Source organism: Mercenaria mercenaria, unplaced genomic scaffold (assembly GCF_021730395.1).
Source record: "Mercenaria mercenaria strain notata unplaced genomic scaffold, MADL_Memer_1 contig_1938, whole genome shotgun sequence".
In the NCBI taxonomy this organism is placed as follows: Eukaryota; Metazoa; Mollusca; class Bivalvia; order Venerida; family Veneridae; genus Mercenaria; species Mercenaria mercenaria.
In genome coordinates, this window is record NW_026459958.1 from 21,978 (window position 1) to 37,157 (window position 15,180).

At 33.1% G+C, this 15,180-nt stretch overlaps 1 protein-coding gene across 1 annotated transcript in view; it reads left to right on the forward strand.

Moving 5' to 3' along the window:
- The window catches only part of LOC128552010 (uncharacterized), a gene marked incomplete at its 3' end in the record, with an annotated part of 32,653 nt that extends 17,914 nt beyond the window's left edge, over nucleotides 1–14,739 (forward strand). The window contains exon 5 of the mRNA XM_053532995.1: nucleotides 14,611–14,739. Within this exon, the coding sequence (XP_053388970.1) occupies nucleotides 14,611–14,739 (129 nt within the window). The remainder of the gene's footprint in view (nucleotides 1–14,610) is intronic.
- Nucleotides 14,740–15,180: the final 441 nt, after the last annotated feature.

The window sequence follows — 15,180 nt, forward strand, 5'->3', positions numbered from 1 at the left end:
AAAGCAACACATTATTTATAAGAGCTAACCAAAAAGAGAGCAAATATGCTATAATCGGTACCATTAAAGTGAAAATATCGTAAGTCACATCTTAATGAAGACGCACAGAATGTGATTCTTGTGACACTGCTGTCTTAAATTGTGTGCAATTTATATTTTTCAGATATTTCATCATGATTTATGATTCAGATTTTAACTAATCTATTGATTTTTTTATAACAGAACACGTTTTAAGCAAGTGCTAGGGACGTGAGGGCAGTTTCACATTTCACTACATCTAATGAACAGAAACAGATAAATCAAGTCAGCTATTATTATGCTGGGTTGTATTTTTATACATCTTAAAAAGAAATTTCACTACCAAAAAAAATGTCTCTAAGTGCCATGTGATGGTTGTAATATGTCTCCTCTTACTTGGATTTAGTGTTGTTAGATTTTCTGGTCCTATTGACAACAATATTTAAACAATCACATAAAAAACAACATAATTAAGAAACTGATATTAGTATATTTGTATCATGGTTTGCCTGCAGTGTCATTATAACTGTTAACTTCTATCTGTAATATTCTTCCACTGAGAAAGAGGCGTGACTATAAGCCATACTCTAACTAAGTTAGATAACATGTCTTAGATCCCGCCTACATACAGAATACTGTAAGGAAATATTGAACTTTCTGAAACCGTTCTCTATTTCAGTTAGAGTACGCTTGTCACGTGATAGTACCAACGCATAAAATGGAATGTTAACTTGTCAATCAAAACTAGTAGCCGAATGCGTTGATCATATTGGAGGACCATGATACAGAACAGAAAGAGTAGGTGGCCACTCGAATAATGAGGTTATTCTCCTGAACCCCTACTCTTTCTATTACTTAAACTGATAGATACAGTAATTCAAAATGAAAATGGAACATTGAATGTGTAATGAATGTTTCAGATGATTTCCTGGTTAACAAAAGTAAAGAAAAAATGTCAGAATTAATACTTAAAAGTTTTAAGAAATCAATGATATCATAATATTGATAACTATGATTCAAATTTCCCCCTACATATTTCTAAATGCAATAAAATACATTTGTAAGTTATTCTAAAGAACCGTTATGCATACTCATTATAAGTGTCATAAACGTAATTATGTTTTTTTAAATGAGTATGCAAAATAAAAGTACATTTGTATGATTCTGGATGAGATCGCAGTTACGACCCTAAGCGCAAATACAAATGTAGATCAATCTTACGAAATGAAATAAAAAAGAAAAATATATGCAAATTTGCATAGTATACGACAATGGGCAAATAATTAAATTTTCTTTTGACATTATAACTAATAAAAGGAAAAGACGGTGTCTTGAGCAGGCGTACATACACAATATTGTAGAAACGCTTAGTATTAGAGTACGCCATTATACATTTTAAATAAACATTTAAGCTACAATATGGAACATAGATCAGTATAATATGTTCACGTATTATAGAACTAATTTCATAGCTAAGTGTAAGCATTGTAAATACATGTTTTACTTAATGCAGCTTTGTTTCAGTTTTACATGTCTATACATGATTTTAAAGTTTATTTCAATCATATCAGTATATCCGTACTTCAGTATTCAAAATCCATAAAACGTAATCAAAATTCAGTCTACTTTCAAGAAGAATTTAATATTTGTATAGTTATTTATGTTTCTTTTCCTTTTTTGTACTGTTTATCATGCGCAGCTTCAGTTGGAGTCGGGGTGATCTATCCGTCACGTTTATCTTTCTACCCTTGTTCGGTTTCAGTTTTATTCAGGAATATATCTATTTGCTCTTGAACTTTCTGGTCAAATTTGGCGAAGCTCAATAGATCAGTTCATAAAAAGGCTTACTTATTTTTAGCAATGCCGACTCCTAAATGCACTAAACAAAACAACAGTTTTAATTCGTGAAAGGAGTCGATATAAGGAAAAGCACATACTAAGTTTGTGAAGCATTTATTAAATGTTCCGCAAGAAGGCGTTGTTTACATGTTTTTCCATTTTCCTCCCTCTTTTGACCTGAACGGACAATTTAAACAAACTTAAGAGATTTTCACAAAAGGATGCAATAGACTGAAGTTGTTACAGATCCATCAAGTTGTTCTTGGAAAGCTATAACAAAAGGTGAAGCGGAATCACCTAAATACGCTAAATTATATTTCCATAGACAAATTTTGGTATCATTTGACCAGTAATTCCAGAGCAGAGGAGAAGATATTTAAGTATAAATGCCGGACGATGGGCGCAGAACAATTTACCATCCATCCATGTTGATATATCAGCTTGGACATCAGCTGCATTCATAAGAAAGCTATGAGAAGATCTTACATGCCATTGACCTTTAACTTAAATATAATGTCAATGGCATGTAACATATTGAGAATATAATAAACGATCCCCAAATTGATTTTTTTTCGACACACATTTGTCCAATCGTAAAGACCCCGGCCCCATTCCCAAAATAGTGGAAACGACATTGCACTAGCACTATTAGATTCCATAATCTACTTTTCAGCTTGAAAGGCCCCGGGTACCTCTCCAGAATTATATTAGACTTAAAAACAACTGTTATAAGCGCCATTATTATTTTCAAGCAATTAAAAAGAAAAATTAAAACGAAGTGTTACAGATACCCGAATTTCGCAATGGAAATTCCACCAGTTTGAAGAGCAACACAACACAGAAATAGTATTAATATGTACACGGAACAACAGCTGGTATATTAATAGCGATTACTATATCTCAGTTTTTGACTTACTTGGGCGAAAAGTCAATATCATCACACAAAATTCTTTGTTCACTATAATAGCGTGACGTTCTAAATACTATACGATAACTATGGATTTATATTTTGTGGTCCTAAGGATCATGGAGTCAGTTCAATACCGGTGCTAGGATGTGTTAGGGGTGTTGCATCCATGTGTAATATATTTGTCCAGTTCGGTTGTAAGTCCGTATTTCTTAAGAAGCGTATACGTGTTCGAAACAAAACCAAGTATTTGCCTCTCTATTAATATAAGTACATTGAAGGAGGATCTATAAACACTCGGTACGTTATATATTAATAATAACAATTGTCAAAGTTTTCCATAAGTTATCTATAGCCAGACAGACATGGTTTTTCCACCGTTAATGTCTAAAGACGTCAGACAGTATTTTGCGCTTATACATGTTTTCAAAAAATTAATGCTCTTCACACAGAATTGATGTACAATTTCCAATTTATTGATATCATTTTGGGTATATGTGTACCACAACTCGCGTCCAAATAACGCTTTCGTGATGATTATAGACTTACTAATATAACCTTATAATATTTCGAAATAAAGTATACACCACAGCCATTTTGTAGGAGCCATCACTTCTCAACTAAAAGTAGTAAATGTTAAAATTCGATTATTTCTACAACAGTGGTACAGTATACGAGTAATTATTATATTTTTATGATAAAACACTGACTTGATACTACACTGAGGTCATTCCAAAAAGTTTGGTGTAGATTACTTTAAAAGAAATGCATATTTAACTTTACGCCCTTGGTAGGGTGAACTAAGTCGTTAATACGAGGTTTGTCTCATTAAATCGAAAACATTTGAAATAACAAGGAAATAACTGACAACAATTCAAGACTTGATTACTGTTATTGAACACCGCCTCGATGAATACACACAAAAAACTACAATAAAATATTTAAAAATTCTACATCAAATTAAAGTGGGGCACATTACGACACACACCGTCAACAACGTAAAGGGTATTGTTTTTGTTTTCCTCAGAATACTAGCTGCATGCTAAATGCACTTAATCTGACGCGCATATAGAGGTGACATTGATTAGTCGTTGTTAATAAGCGCTATTGCAACATTCTGTAAAATCAGACACCATATGCATACCGCCTACTGGTAATTACAACGTCTTGTATCTTTAGCATAAAGCTGTCACAGCAGTTTTTGATCGACATCAGGGTGCAATAACGTCTAAATGTCCCATAGAAAATAATAAATTTGCGACGCCATGTTTAGGAAGTGACTGTGAAGCATTCGGATGCCTTTTAAGAGGTTTCAACCTCTTCAGATAATATGTAGGAGTTGTTCAGTATTGTACAAAGAATCTGGTGAGTTTTCAGTATGCTGCGTGTAAACTTACTTTGAGTCAAATACGCGTAATAATACAATAATACGGAACGTCAATGCAGTCGCGTATCAAGAGGGGTAGCACTTACTACAAGTTAAAGTAAAGTTAGATTGAAAAAATGATATTTTTAATAAAAATGCAGATGAAAAGATTTCATAAGTTTAATGGTGAAATCGTGAATTCGTAAAGTGGAAATCGCAAAATCATGAAATCGTGAAGTTTAATCGTGAATTTGTGAAATCGTGAAATCGTAAAGTTTAATGGTGAATTCGTGAAATCAAGAAATCGTGAAGTTTAATTGTGAAATCGTGAATTCATGAAATCGTGAATTCATGAAATCGTGAATTCGTGAAATCAAGAAATCGTAAAGTTTAATGGTGAAATTATGAATTCATGAAATCTTGAAATCGCGAATTCATGAAATCGTGAAGTTTTATCGTGAATTCGTGAAATCGTGAATTCGTGAAGTGGAAATCGTGAAATCAAGAAATCGTGAAGTGTTATGGTGAAATCGTGAAATTGTGAATTAGTGAAATCGTGAATTCGTGAAGTTTTTGCGTGAATTCGTGAATTCGTGAAATGGAACTCGTGAAATCAGGAAGTAGAAATCGTAAAATCGTGATGTGTGGAGCTCTTATTGGTTTATCGGTTTTGTAACAGTATTAAACTTTTACTTTTGATGCTACCGCTATATAAAAAGATATAGTTGTTTTTTCCGTCATTTAAAATAAAATGACATTTTCACAAAACAAATGGTTCATGTTTTTTATGTTATTGGTAGCTCACACATATTAACTTCACCTCAGAAGTGTACACTTCCTTAATTAGCCAATGCCTAAACTATTACCACATCAAATTCACATTGCCAGGTTTTACCTATAACAGACTGTTGTATTTGTGGTAAAGTGTGATGGAAGGAAGGATTCAAAAATCGTGAATTCATAAAGTGGAAATTGTGAAATTACGTAGCAGAAAGCGTGAAATAATGAAGTTGAAATGTCACCACGGGTCTTTCGTAACTTACAGTCTAATTTCAATGTTCGCAGAAAACCGTATTTGATTAATTGCAAAATAACGCGAAAAATACTTGGATATTATTAACTGGACGTCTACATATATTTTTTTCCTTTTTAAATCACGCTCGATTGTAATGCAAAAGTAATGAAGAAACAGGAGCAACTAAACAAAAATGAAAAAAATATAAACACCAGTCTGTAAGATATTATCCACCTTTCCGATACACTTGCATATGATACTATTTTGTATGTTGACCTGACGCAGGTAAACTCAGACCCGTTTTATTTCCAGTCTTTCAATTGAGGAAGACCCCCGGTTCCCCTCCGCGTATTATTTTATGCGCAGAGAACCATCAAGCTGGAAAGATTTTCTAAACTGGATCCCAAGAAAACTTGCAGGCCTTAGCCCTTAAGTGCAAATGATTTTGAGTCAGCAGCTTTAAACAGTCGGCCGTGGAGGATGAGAGTGCGATTTTTATATACAATTATAATTTCTATCTTTAATGTTTGCTCCTTAGTTTTAATATTGTGTTTACATATGTATTTCAGTGTATTGGCATTGTTTTATTTATTACTGTCTCTTATCAATTCAATCTTCATGGATTTGCTCATATATTACTATGCTATTATATGTTTTATTTTTATGTGTTTACGTAAATAACGCATGTACTCTTTTTTAAATGTATCAAGTAGTGAGGTCACAAAAATGATAGATGAAATATGTGTTTTGTTATGCATGTTCTACTTTCATTTTAAGTTTTTTATATTTTGCCAGTATTTGAAACGTAGATGAAATGTTTTGTTACATGTATAGCGAGCAGAACTGAAACAGAAATAAAAGTGGAAACAAGTTGGACATTCTTTACTATATAGACCACGGATACTTAACGTATAAGCTATACAGAGACTTGTTTTTCTAAACGTAACAGCGTCTGTAAAATGTGTTTCCTACCTGTTCTGAGCAATATTGGATTTAAATATCGGATATATTGTACATGTTTTCAATTGATCACTTTCCTCTAAAGGAATCTTATCATTGAACATACAATGTCATATACTCTTAAAAACGCATCTGAATTATGCAGTGATCTATTGAGTATACAATCTAAAAACTCACTTGAAGTGAGGTTACAAAGTATCTTACGAGCAAATTTGACATTAGGTTAGTTTTGCACGTTCGGATTAAAAAAAATCTACGTTGTAAAATTTGATTAAACCCTTATTTTCAAAATTTCAAAATACACTTATAAAAACTCGGCAAATAAAAAGATAAATCGTATGCTTGATATTTAGCTAGACCGATTTTAAAAAATTGGACATCACACAAGTTTTAATTACGGGAGTCTATGTGAATATTACAATTTTGATAACGTTTTTGCGAATGGAAAATTTTATGTGATGCAGATTTTAATGAAACTTCTAACAAGCGTAAATAAACGCATGTTCTGTAATATGGTGAAAACAAAAATGTACAAGTCCGGGCGGCTGCTTTTTAACCAGGTTTTCAACGAAAACCTGAGTTATTAGATTGGGGTAGATGTCGGTCGGGCGGGCGGGCGGCGGCGGTGGCGGCGGCGGCGGCGTCTAACTGGTGTTTCCGGTCAATAACTTTTGTTTCGGTAAAGATATTTGAATAAAACTTGGTATGTATGTAGCTTATATCAAGACAAAGGCTGGGATTGATTTTGGGGTTTCTGGGGTCAAGGTCAAGGTCACTGTTACTTAAAATAGAAAAAGAGTTTCCGGTCAATAACTTTTGTTCCGGAAAAGATATTTAAATAAAACTTGGTATGTATGTAGCTTATATCAAGACAAAGTCTGGGATTGATTTTGGGGTTTCTGGGGTCAAGGTCAAGGTCACTGTTACTTAAAATAGAAAAAGGGTTTCCGGTCAATAACTTAACTTAGGAATGAGCTATCATAATGAAACTTGGTGTATAGAAAACTTATATAAAGTTGTAGCTTGGGATTGATTTTGGGGTTTCTGGGATCAAGATCAAGGTCATTGTTACTAAAAATAGGGTTAGGTTAGGGTTAGGGTTAGCATATCTTCTACATGCATGGAGGGATTTTGATGAAAGTTGGCACAATTGTTCACCATCATGAGACAGAGTGTCATGCGCAAGAACCAGGTCCCTAGGTCTAAGGTCAAGGTCACACTTAGAGGTCAAAGGATACAAGAATGAAAACTTTGTCCGGAGCATATCTTCTTCATGCATAGAGGGATTTTGATGTAACTTTGCACAATTATACACCATCATGAGACGAAGTGTCTTGCGCAGTTCCCTTCTTTAGAATTACTTCCCTTTGTTGTTACTATAAATAGCTTATATTGTAACTTTTTCATTACTAGACGTAGGGAAAAATCAAGACCACTTTTCTGTAGTACAACATGCATGTTACATCCAATTTTGAGGTGTATTTTGACCAATCTCTACCTGGTAAGGATTTCTGTGTGGACTTACTTTTTTTTTTTTTTTTTTTTTTTTTTTAAGATTAACTTCCCTTAGTTGTTACTATAAATAACTTATATTGTTACTTTTTTATAATTGACCGTAGGGAAAAACCAAGACCACTTTTCTGTGGTACAACATGGTTGTTACTTTTTAATTTTAGGTGTATTTTAAGGTATCTCTACCTGGTAAGGAGTTTCTTTGTGGCCTTAGAAAAACAAAAGAATTACAATGATTACTAAACAACCACAAAATTAAAATTACATCTGCAAATACAGGTGCTAGAGTAAAGAAATTTGCTGTGACGGGCATATATTGTGACATTCTGGCACTCTTGTTTATTCTTATGAAAAGTGTTGAAAACCTGGTTTCGTGGCATTGCCGCGTTTCTTGTTTTAGATGTATCCATAATTAAAGAGATCCGCATATTACACGTTAATTCTACGGCATAATTTGGTATTGTTCAATGTGTCAAACGTTTCAAAGGTGGTTAGTCACATTTGGGCAATATTGTTTGACATGTTTCATTTTAGTATATTCTGTTAGAGCTTTATTTAAGGAACAAAAAGACCCATTTCTCAGAGTTGGATTTCTAAGTAGAATCGTATGTATTATTATTCTTTATAAAGTTTTGAAATTATTTAAGAAATAATATATCTTAATATTTTACGATTTGTCGCTGAATAAAATTTTGTGGAGTTCAGATGCGAAGAAATTCTATCACGGGGGCGCATCCTAAGTGATATAATAATACGCATCTGAACGACAAAAAAATAATTTTAATCAAAATAATATCACTAAATGAGATGTATTATTTCGTGTTATTTCTAACACGTAACCAAGGATTTTAAAGCATATCCTTGACGACATCCTTAAATATTGCCTGTTTTCTGTTGTGACATTGAAAAAAGCCAGATATTCCTTTGTGACGCTTTCCTCGTGCACCAGTGCTAACAAAGAAAATGTTGATCATATACAGGGTGTGCTCAAACGTCTCACTGATGAAAACACGAGGTTAAACAAAGCAAACGAATCATTTTCTGAAGCAATCATTGACTTAAAATGTCGCTCCATGAGAGACAATTTGATGTTTTTTGGTCTTTCTAAACGACGGAGACAAAAAGCGTTCATGCAAATCATTTGTTTTCTTCCGCTGTCAAAGCTGGTGATGTTGTACAGTCACAGTCACAGTCCGAACATCCGTCCCAGTCCGTCGAGTCCGATGTTAACCTAGCATCTCAGCATCATACAGAAATGGGAATTTCAACCGAGACACTGTCTGAAAATCAAATACCGCTTCCACCCTTTAACGCGGGGAGCAATGTGGACTGTGTAAATAAAGTGCACAAATTCTGTGAGACTGTCTTAAATATAAAAAAAGCCAAAGATAAAATCAAAGTAATTAGAGCTCATCGTGTGGGTCGTTTTGACCCAGATAAACCTCGTCCAATGGTAGCAAAGTTAGACGAGAAATCAAAGCAGCTGATCAAATTAGCACTGAAAAGTGTAAATCTTAAAGGAACACCTTTTCACTTCTCAGACCAATTCCCGCCAGAAATTCAGGAACGTCGTCGTGCCTTAATACCAGAAATGATGAAGGCCCGCAAGGAAGGCAAACGAGCTACACTTGTGAGAGACAAGCTCTACATTAACAATAAAATATATAACCTGAATATCCCACGCCCCCTGTAACATAGCACGATGTACCTGAAGCTTGTCTTGAAACACAACACATTACGACAGTTCTAACATTTATTTTCTACGACAGCAATGCACAGTTACTTATGAATGTTCAGTCTAATTTCACAGATATAATAGATATAATCAAAGTTCAGCTAGGCTTTTAAAACAATTCTGTTAACAACTCTATAAATATAAGTTCTTAGTTATAAATGTACTTCAGCCTAGCCCTTAACAATGCTTATTAAGTTTCAGCTCATGAGAGCGGGACGACATATCCCTTAGCCCGCACCTGGGCACCTCTCTATGATCACAGAGTATATTGAATTTATAAAGTGTTATACAGGAAAACACAGCAGACACATTATTTCACTTCCTGTCCACCTGGTAATTAAACTTGGATATTAACGAATGTTTTACACCCAGAAGCTACTGCAAAGTTGACAAGTATCGTGTGATTTTTGAAATGTACAGTTAAAATCTTAATTATCCGAAAGAAATACCAAAATGGAAAATTATAAACATAGGTATTACATTACACCCCAACTGTATAGGGTCAGCCAGAAAAGTATGAACTAAAAATCGTTTCCTGGAATATTGAAGGTCTTAATAAATGTTTTAGTGATGAAGATTTTTTTAACTTTGTACATGCATATGATATTGTTTTTATCAGTGAATCGTGGCAACGCAAAAAGATGACTTTAAACTTGATGGGTATGAGACTGTTACTATACCGCGGCCAGAATCGATGACGGATAGATGTAAAAGGGGGCATGGAGGAGTTTGTTTATTTTACAAGGAAACAGTTAAATCCGGTGTTACCATTGTTGAAACTGACAAAAATGGATTTATATGTATAAAATTATGTAAAACATTTTTCAATACTGAACATGACATTTTCATATGTTTTGTATATATTCCTTCTCAAAATTCTGTGTACTTTAATATGCATGATACTTGAGTTTGATATAAGAAACTATTCACAATATGGTAAAGTTTCAGTAATTGGCGATTTGAATGCGAGGTGTGGCAATAAATCTGATATTATCGAATCTGTTAATAATTATATATTCTGTTATAGAAAAAGATGAAATGAATATTAGAACGTCTGATTTACCAGTGAGGAATAGTATGGACACTGTCGTAAACTCATCTGGCATTAAATTACTTGACATGTGTATAAGCACTGATCTCAAAATTGTAAATGGTAGAATGGGACAGGATGCCGGTATTGGGCAATACACTTTCATGTCTGGTAACGGTAACAGTGTAATCGATTATGTATTGTTATCATATGACTTATTTCACATTGTTAGTAATGTTGTTATTCACGATATGCATTCGTTCTCACCTCACACACCTATAAGTATTGGATTATTTTTAAAATGTGATCAGAATAAAGAAAATAGTGGTTTTGTTCCAACAAAGACATTGTTATGGAATAATGATACTTCTCATTTGTATACTGATGCATTGAACTGTGAATTACTCAATATCGAGTCAATTGTTGATGATATAATTACAGAAGGCACTAGTTTAGATCAGGGTATAGAAAATATATCGAATATATTACATAGCAAAGCTTTCGAAATTTTTGGTAGGTCAAATAATAAAAGAAATGTATCCAATAGTAAGAGTAGGAAGTTTAAAAGTCCTTGGTATGATAATAACTGTGAGACTGCTCGCCGTGAATTGAAGCGTGCAAACAAATTGTATAGGAAAGACCAATCGGCCAATAACGGTGAATTGTTGATTACTAAACGAAGGTTGTTTAGAATAGCGAAACGGAGATCACGGGCTAAGTTTAATCTCGAGCAGAGGAAAAGATTACATAGTTTTGCTACAGACCAGCCTCAAAAGTTTTGGTCCAAAATTAAAAAAAAAATAGGAAAAAACATAAAACTAAAGAATTTAACGATTATTTTTAATCACTATATGCAAATCACAATGTTTATACGAGTAATTATGTAGAAGAAAAATTATCATGTAATGATTTTAATGTTAACAATGTTGAACAGTTAGACGTTGATTTTACTGTTGATGAAGTTGTTAAGGCAATATCATCATTAAAATGAGGTAAAAGTGGGGGAGAAGATAATTTGATCCCTGAAATGTTTATTGAATGTAAGCATGCTTTTTCACCTATATTGTGTAAACTTTTTAATTTCATTTTCTCATCTGGAGTATATCCTCCGACATGGTCTAGAGGCATTATTGTACCTATTCCGAAAAAGGGAAGCTTGAACGATGTAAATAACTATAGAGGGATAACTCTTACTAGCATCTTTTCTAAGATATTTTCAATATTACTCGATACACGAATACGTAAGTGGGCTGATGATAATGATATTATCTCTGATTTAGAAAGGGAAACTCTACAGTTGATTGCTTATTTGTTTTAAATTCTATTATCAATAAGATAATTTAACATCACAAAAGAAAAGTGTACTCAGCATTTGTTGATTTTAAAAAGGCGTTCGACTTAGTCTATAGAAATGGTATATGGTTTAAAATAATAGAATATGGAGTTTCATCTAAGGTTGTAAAAATGCTACAAAGCATGTATAATAGTGTAAAATTATATGTAAGAGTAAGTGGATCGCTTACGGATTATTTTGATTGTTATATGGATGTTAAACAAGGGGAACCTCTCTCCCTCTACTTTTTGTACTATTCGTTAATGATATGTATGAACAATTGCACAACGATACAATTGATGTTTTCACACTTGATGAATTGCAGATATTTCTGTTATTGTTTGCTGCTGATACTGTACTTTTTTCATATTCTAAAGAAGGGTTACAATTACTCTTAAACAAATTATACCATTATTGCAGAGAGTTGGGTTTAACAGTAAATGTTGACAAAACTGTTGTCATGGTATTCAAGCAGGGAAACAGACTTGAGAATGTTGAGCTATATTACAACAACCAAGCGTTGAAGTTGGTACAGAAGTTTACTTATCTAGGTGTTACGTTGTCATTAAAAGGAAGTTTTTATCAAGCTCAGAAGGCATTAGCTCACCAAGCAACTAAAGCATTATATTTACTTAATTCACTATTTGATATAGTTAGTCTTGATGTTACAGAAAAAATTAAGCTATTTGATGCAATGATATTGCCAATATTAACATATGGATGTGAAATCTGGGGTTTCCATAGTAGTCCAGATATAGAGCGTGCCTATCTTAAATTTTTAAAACAAATTTTGGGTGTACGACAACAGACTACAAATATTGCTGTTTATGGGGAATTTGGAAAAATGCCTTTATCTATCATTCGTAAAATAAGAATTATAAAATTTTGGGCTAGAATAATGAAAACCCCTGGTACTCTTTTGTATAAAATGTTGTAGTTAACAGATGATCGTGGAAACATTGTTAATTCTTGGTCATTAAATGTTAAGAGATTACTTTGTGAACTTGGATTCCAGTTTCTATGGGATAGTAATTCAGTAAGCAATTCACAAATAAATAACGTTTAACTTATACAACGAATAAAAGTTCAATATGTGCAACAATGGTCTGCTGACTTAAGAATTTCTAGAAAACTTGAAACTTATAGAGAATTTAAAACAGAGTTTGACACTGAAAAATATTTGAACTACGTTATAAGTATTAAACACAGAAATGCATTGTCAAGATTTAGATGTTCTGCACACAGATTAGCTATTGAAGAAGGTCGATTTAGAAATATAGATAGAAACCTTAGACTTTGTTCAAAATGCAGTATGCAAGTTGTTGAATCAGAGTACCATTTTTTATTGGTATGTCCATATTACTCTGAACTGAGAACTTTGTATTTACCTAGATACTATTATAATTGGCCAAATTTGAGTAAGTTTAGGAATATAATGAAATCTTCCAAGAAAAGTATTCTGGTTAAATTAGCCAGATTTATCTATCTTGCAATGGTTAAGAGAGATTCCGCAAATTGAGATCTTTGATAGTTATATTTTGTAAACTTGTTTGCTTTATCAGTGTATGTTTGTCATACTTTTCTATATGTGTGTTTGTATTTATGTTAGTATTAAACCGCCAAATATGTGACTTGGCGATGGACATGTATATGTTTAAGCCAATAAACTTTTTGACTTATTTGACTTTGTTGATTTCCTTTCTAGCGCGCCGCTGTGCCGTTTGACGCTATGACGTAACAATTGTAACGTCAAAAAAATGAATTGTTTAAGAAATAATATATCTTATCCAGTGATTTGTCGTTGAATAAATCATTGTTTGGAGTTCAGATGCGAAAGAATTATATCACCAGGGCGCAGGCCGAGTGATATAATAATACGCATCTGAACGACAAACAATGATTTATTCAAGAGCAAATCACTAAAAGAGATATATTATTTCGATTCTAACACGTTACCAAGGATTTTTAAGTACATCCTTGACGACATTCATTAAATATTTGCCCGTTTTTAATCGGTTTCTTTTCCAGTGCGCCGCTATGCCGCTTGACTCCATGACGTAATATTTGTGTTGTCAGAACAGTGATTTGTTGTATCATAATTCACTGTTTTCTGCCTTCTTTGTTTAATAGGAAAATGAATCAAATCGTCTTAGAATGTTTAATAACACACAGTTTTCAGCCTTCTTTGTTTAACAGCAAAATAAAACGGTTCGTGTTAGAATGCCCTTAACTTAAATTTATTCAAAGTGTGGACTATTTGCTTTTGATTTTAATAAAATTTCTAATTTCACTTTTGCATTTAAAAGATATTGGGATATTTTAACAATTTGAACTAAAAGACAAGTTTTAAAAACTGTGTGGTTTCGGAATTCATTTATTTCCTATCTATCCTGGTTAAGCAAACGAGAAAGACAGGTAAAGGCAGGGTATATTAATTTATCAAACTTCCATTTTTAATGAAATTTTAGAAATACTTACAATGAAATTTGAACTTGTATAAGGTAGTCAGTGAACAGAAGTAAGTTAAAATGATCAATTATCAATCGTTCGACCATTGAAGCCATTACTAAATCAAAATCTAATGAACCACCTTAAATATCATATTTTATCTTTAGAAAGACTGTAAGCTTGCCGTTTAGATAAATGTTCCCACAGGTTGCCTTTAATTCATAAAATAATTTTCAATTCCTAATACCGAGTCCTGTCTTTATTCGGCGTTATCTGGATTACGTAACGCCATTACCTCCGGTTTATTAGGCGTACCTTTATTTATTGTGATTTAATATGCAGTACAATAGGCTTAACCCTTGCACTAGTATTTCTTGATATTTAAACAAGGCACTCATTAGTACCATGCGTGATCTGTTTTGAAATACTTTCTTTTTATATTAATAGGTGGCAGTCCGTGTGACATTCCGTGTGATATTGTCTGCAAACTACTTATTGCTTGCGGACTTAACCTCTTCATAATCGTAATCGTTGGATGTTTACAAATGTATGTGATGTTACGCTCAACAGGAAAAGGTAAGGATAGCAGTGCATACGTAAACACAATGTAAAACAAATAATAACGGTTACATCGAACGTTTAACGTTTAAGATTGTAGGAATGTAGGGTTAACGCACGTTTTGTTTTGTGTGTAACAACATCTGCAGAGTCCCAAGGGATTGGTTGGTGTACGATCCCGTAGGGCTAATGTACCAACATAGACCGAGGTATTCTGCAGATGTTGTTTCACGAAACAAACGTGTGTTATTGCTATTCTTGCATAAAACACAACTAAAGTGCTGGAAATATCGAAAAAAAACAAGACTATTCAGCTGACATTAGTCGATGGAAGTCAGAAGTTTCAGGTTGTTATGGACACATATTTTATTTATGCATTTCCAGGGTCTACAAAAACAGTGCATATTTTATACATATAGAACGGAGATTCTTGATGTGGTAATTTCTTTAATATTAAAT